The 5,523-nt window shown below is 59.1% G+C and overlaps 1 protein-coding gene across 1 annotated transcript; it reads right to left on the reverse strand.

The window, feature by feature from the left end:
- Positions 1-1,552: 1,552 nt before the first annotated feature.
- On the reverse strand, positions 1,553-4,958 carry LOC125159321 (paraneoplastic antigen-like protein 6B). Its single transcript, XM_047847534.1, has 3 exons — positions 4,728-4,958; positions 3,229-4,443; positions 1,553-3,075 (listed from the first exon to the last, which is right to left on the reverse strand). Exons 2-3 carry the CDS (start codon positions 4,285-4,287, stop codon positions 2,893-2,895), a joined length of 1,242 nt encoding a protein of 413 aa, XP_047703490.1. The 5' UTR covers positions 4,288-4,443; positions 4,728-4,958; the 3' UTR covers positions 1,553-2,892.
- Positions 4,959-5,523: the final 565 nt, after the last annotated feature.

Consider the following 5,523-nt stretch of genomic DNA (forward strand, 5'->3'; position numbering starts at 1 on the left):
CATGTTTCAGACATTCCTGCTGTATATAAGATACCACACAGCTCTAGAGCCTAGAGATTTTCTGTCGCTTAGTAACTTTTTAAATTATTGTTCCATAATGAGATTGTCACACTTAGAATACCTGAAATTAAAACCAATATGGGTTTTTTTGTTTGTTTAAAAACCCTATCAGTCTAAGAAGATGTGATGTGTGTGTGTGTGTGTGTGTGTGTGTGTGTGTATCAAAACCTGGATTGCAAGTAATTCGTTCTTCAGGCGTTCCACCAGACAAGCAAACATTTCTAATAAATTTCTAATAAAATTTCTAATAAATTTTAACTTGATAAATGAGCTATGTCTGGCAATACTAGTATGTGACACCGAACGCCAAACGATCATAACTCAGCCATAACCCTCTCTCTCTCTCTCTGAGCCTGTGGATGCCCTGAGCCATGCAGCCCTTCCACAGATTCTGGAGCCTCAGGTACTACCGGATGTCCATTCCCCTCCCTTCAAAGTTGAACCTAATTATTCCTGGGACTCCCTGAGGTTTCTAGGTGCTTCAGCCAGCCACAGCTTGTGCTAAGTTCCAGTCACACAGCCTATCTTGGATGCAACCCTGAACACACCCCAGTACCATACCATTGTTGCCACCCTGTTCTTATCTTATTTTCCTTCCCTTCCCCTATGTTCATCTGTTGTGTTTCTTAAACTCCACATATGAGATAAATCCTATGACTTTTGTCTTTCTCTGCCTGATTTATTTTGATTAGCATAATCCATTCTAGTTCCATCCACATGCTGCAAATGGCAAGATTGCGTTCTTTTTGATTGCCGAGTAGTATTCCATGAGAAACCAAGAAACAAACTCTTATTTATAGAGAACAAACTGATGGTTACCAGAGGGGAGGTGGGTTGGTGATGAGTCAAATAGATGATGGGGACTAAGGAGGGCCCTTCTGATGAGCATCGGGTGATGTATGGAAGTGTTGAATCACTATACTGTACACCTGAAACAAACATAACACTGTATGTTAATTAACTAGAATTGAAACAAAAACTGAAAATAAAAAAAAATTAAAACCCCATCAGTCTAATTTGGCTTTCTCACCAAGGATGTTATAACCCTTTGGGACAAGACAGTTCTTTGTTGCATGGCCCCACTCCATGCATCACGCACCTGAAACAATATTCAATCCCAGCAGCTGGATGCCAGTGTACACTTCCCCCTAGTAAAGGAGAAAACTATGAAAAACCTCACACATTTCAAAAATCAAAGGTGACAGGACCAACCCAAGATGAGGACCAGTGGAACCCCAAAACTTTATAATTCACCTATAAAACAGAACAATGGCCCTCAACACATTCTATTTTTCCTGTCAAAATGCCTACCCTACCCTGTCACTGGAGAAGCCTCCCATGGGTGCTGAACAAGAATCTTTTCTCTGGCTCCCTCTCCCAACCCCAGTAGACCCTTCCCTCAATTGCCCACAGCAGAGGCAAGACTCGGCTGAAACATTCAATGAAATTTATTGAAGAGAAACATTTACTGAAACCATTGAAGAGAGGGAATGACAACACAGAGAGGAACATCTGACGGCCACTACAGCCCATAGGTCACGGACCCCCTCCTCTTGGGGTCCCAAATGAGGTGCCTCTGTTTCCCCCAACACCGTGGCCCTCCTGCCATAGTCTCCCTTCCTGAGGGCCCCACGATCGGCCCTTGGCCAGGATGATGGATGCGGATGCTGGCCATGGCCCCTCACTCCAGGGCACTCTCCACTCTGGCCGACATGGTGGGGCCTGGTCCTGCCCTATGGCCTGCACAGGACAGTCACAGGATGCTGGAAAATGCAGCACGGGGCACTGGGACAAGCCGAAGAAACTGAGTCACAAGTAACAAGAGAGTGGCACATCAGAGCACGGTTTCCGTGGAGACTCCCACAGGCCACCTCTGTCCTTGGTCCAGTTCCTCCTTCCTGAGGTCACGGGGTGAGCACCAGCCATGTTCTCTTCTGTCCTTCCCGCCATCTCCTGGGATTGGGCTCGAGAGGTCTCTGGGGTGGGGTGGGGGCGGCTGCTCACATAAGAACACACATACATCTCCACAAGAACAAGCAGCAGCTGGCCTAAATCTACACCGAGGAAGCAGAGGCTGAGCTCACGACACCAGACACCAGACAGCAAGCAGAGCCTGGGCTCGCACTGAAGCTCGTGGCACACACCCGGGCTGAGAGGTGGCTGCTGCGTTAGGCCAGGACACCCGCCGCGGGCTCCTGCACACCTCAGGGCTCTGCGTGGGAATGGTAACTAGTGTGCGTGTAGTGGGAGCGGGGGAGGGGGGGTGCCACTTGACACGGGGGTCACTAAGGGGCCTACAGAGACACAAGTGGGCTTCCCAGAGCATGGAGCGACGTGCTCCAGGGGTCAGTGAATGAGGGTCCCCCTCTTGGGCGGCCCAAGGGGCCGGCACCCTTGAGACGGCCCCTACCATCTCCCAAGCCAGTGTGGGTGGCACACATTTTCAGGTGCCCCTCACCTAGGCTAGGGCCAGCCACTCAGGGGTGCTTCCCAGGCTGGCTGCCTGGACTGGCAGGGTTTCGCGCTGGGGCTGGGGCTGGGGCTGGGGCTGGGGCTGGGGCTGGGGCTGGGGTGGAGCTGCCATGGGAGGGGGCACCTCTCCCTGCCCCATTCTGCATCAAGTATGGTCATCCTGGTCCGTTGGAAGGGCTGATGGTGGTGATCAGGTCCCCGTGGGGGTGGTGGAGTGCCCGGGGGTTTGGCTTGGGCTGGGTGGGTCCTTCCCTTGGCCCTGCTCCACATGTGGGGTGAGGCTGCTGCCCTGGAGTGGCCTTCCCCTGCCTCCAGAGCTCTGCTGTCTGAGAGGAGAGGGGGCCTCTGGGCCTTCTGAGCCTATTTGCCCGAGGAGGACTTGGCGGGGCTCATCTCCCCAGCCCCGTCCTCATTTCCCAACTCCTCTGGGATGGGCTTGAGCCCCTCCTCCAGGGGCTCCCCAGTCTCCTGGTCTCCTGCCTGGGCGAGGCCCTCTGGCTCACAGCCAGGACCTCCCGGGCCTTCCCTGGAAGCGCTGCCCATCTGGGCAGGGGTAGGGCCCCCAGGGGCCTCTGAGGGTCTTGCCTGACCTAGGCCCGCAAGGACAGCGTCATGATCGTCACTGTCCTCCTCCTCAGACTCCCGCTCTTCCTGCTCCTTCTCCTCCACCTTGTCATCCTCCGCCTTAGCACTGACTCTGGCATCAGCCTGGGCATTGGCCCGGGCACCAGCCCCTTCCTCTGCCTGGGCTCTCTCGTTCCTGGCTAGACTGGCCTCCCAGGCCTCAGACTCCCGAACAAGCCCCAGCATCTCTAGGAAACTTGGAGACCTCCCAACCATTCTCAACTTCCTCAGCGCTTCATCCAGCGGCTCAATAAGGTTGGCCCTGGCGAGCACCTGCCTCAGGCGTACATGGTCAGCTGAGGCTCTGGCCAGGGCCCCCTTCTCAATGGCTTTCTGCAGCAAAACTTCCAGCCGCAACACGAAAGCAGAGAGCCGCTCGCCTGACTCTTGCTGAGCTGTCAAACACTTCACCCGGATGGTTGCCTGCGACTCGTTGTCTCCAAACACCTGGATCAGGGCCGCCAGGCAGTCCTGAGCCGTCCTGGCAGGGTTCTCTGCCAGGAGCCCGTGCACGAGCTGCAGGGCCGTCCCTCGAAGGCCTTCCATCAGCCGCCTCCTCTTCTCCCTTTCTGAGACCCCCTGCCATACATGTAGCATGTCTGTGGTGTGGTCTAGCCAGGCCTCAAAGGACTCCTCCCCCGGGGCGGGCTGATCCCTCCCAGAAAACACGCCCAGGCGCTGGTACCGCATGGTCTCCACCCAGGGCTGGACTGCCTGACTGACCGATCTGAGCCAGCACACCCGGCGCAGTCCCAGCCCCAGGGCCCCAGCCACACTCTCCACCGTCTGCCCCTGTTGCTCCAGGAAGTGGAACACGCGACTGAGAAACTCCTCGCCTGAGCAACGGGGCACAAAGACTACGTTCCAGGGACCCCCGGTGCCCGGGATTTCCCTGGGGACCAAAGCATAGTTAACTTCCCGGTCAAGCTCGACCAGGGCTGCAGTGGCATTATCCTCCTCTCGAAACACTTTGCCCAGCACGGTGAAGTGACCCATGGGCCACAGGGCGGCCTCCAGAGACTCTTGGAGTTCGGCTTCATCACAGTCCTCCGGGATGCCCAGAATGAGCAGACCCCTTCGAGCGCTGATGCCCATCCACCTGCACCAGTCCCGCAGCATCGTCACCGCCATCGCGTGCAATTTCCACCGGCGCGGGGTTAATATCAGCCGTAGGAAACGGTTCCCGGCGCGGACCAGGGTGACACTGGGCAGGGTGGAGGGGGCGGGGGGGGGGTGAATTAGTGAGGGAGCCTAGGACTCAGAGAGAACCGCCCAGGTCTCCACAGCCTGTGAATACAAACGAGGCGAGAGCGAAGTTAAGCGCCCCCCCTCCTCCGCCCCGCCGCGCCCACCCCCCAGGTGACCCTCCTCCCCCGGGGCGGTGCCTTTGCAGCCCAGGCTAGACCCCTGCCCCGCCTTCCACCTGCCCGCCGGGGCCACGGCCCCCTCCCCACCGCGTCCCTCTCGCCCCCGCGGGCTGCCGCAGTCCTACTGGGGCGGGCGGAGGGCAGGCGGCGGGCGGGCGGGTCTCCCGGAGGGCTGAGCGCACCCTCCCCGGTTCTGGTACCTACCCTCCTCTGGGTCGGGGTCCTTCCTCGTCGAGGTCCCAGCAGGTGGGGCGCAGGGGCTGCGCCGAGCGGCAGCGGGGTCGTGCGCCCCTCTTTTCCTGGCTGCCTCTCACTCCCTCTCCTTCTTCCTCTCCCTGTCCCTCTCTCAGCGCGGCACGTGGGCTAGCGCGCCGGCGCCTGCTCGCCACCACTCTCTGCAGTGCGGACTCGGGGCGGGGGCGCAGTGGCGGCGGAGCGCGGACCCTCCGCGTCGCCCCGGAGACCGCCGGGCCATTGGCGCGCGCGGGTCACGCGGCCAGGCTGTGGCCACCGCCGCGGGCACCCCGGGACCGCGCGTGACGTCACCTGCTCCTTCCCCCGCCCCCGAGGGGGCGCTGGCACAGGTGGGGATCCTGGGGACCCGAGAGCCAGTGCCCCCATCCTAGACCCAACCCTGCCCACCTCCCGCCCCTCCCGGAACATGCTCTCGGGGCGTCAGCCTGGCGAGGGGTCCATATCCCCGGGTGCCCACCAGAGAGCCGCTGGGCAGGCCCGAGATGCGCCCGCCAGCGCTGCATTCTGGCATGGGTGGAGCGCGGGATGGGGGCGCGTTCTGGGGCTCCTTCACCTGTTTCCGCCCCTCCTCCACTCCACCCAGAACGGGTCCTGTCCCAGCTAGGCGAGAAGCACTTCGTCCAGGTGCTACTACGTGGAATAGATGCCACCTGCGCACATGAGCGCTCGCACACACCACCGCAACCGGGGGTCAGCAGTCCCCATACTCGCGCGGGGGCCGTGGCCGCTGTGGGCACACGACGGG

The sequence above is a fragment of the Prionailurus viverrinus genome, unplaced genomic scaffold (genome assembly GCF_022837055.1).
Source record: "Prionailurus viverrinus isolate Anna unplaced genomic scaffold, UM_Priviv_1.0 scaffold_49, whole genome shotgun sequence".
Taxonomy (NCBI): Eukaryota; Metazoa; Chordata; class Mammalia; order Carnivora; family Felidae; genus Prionailurus; species Prionailurus viverrinus.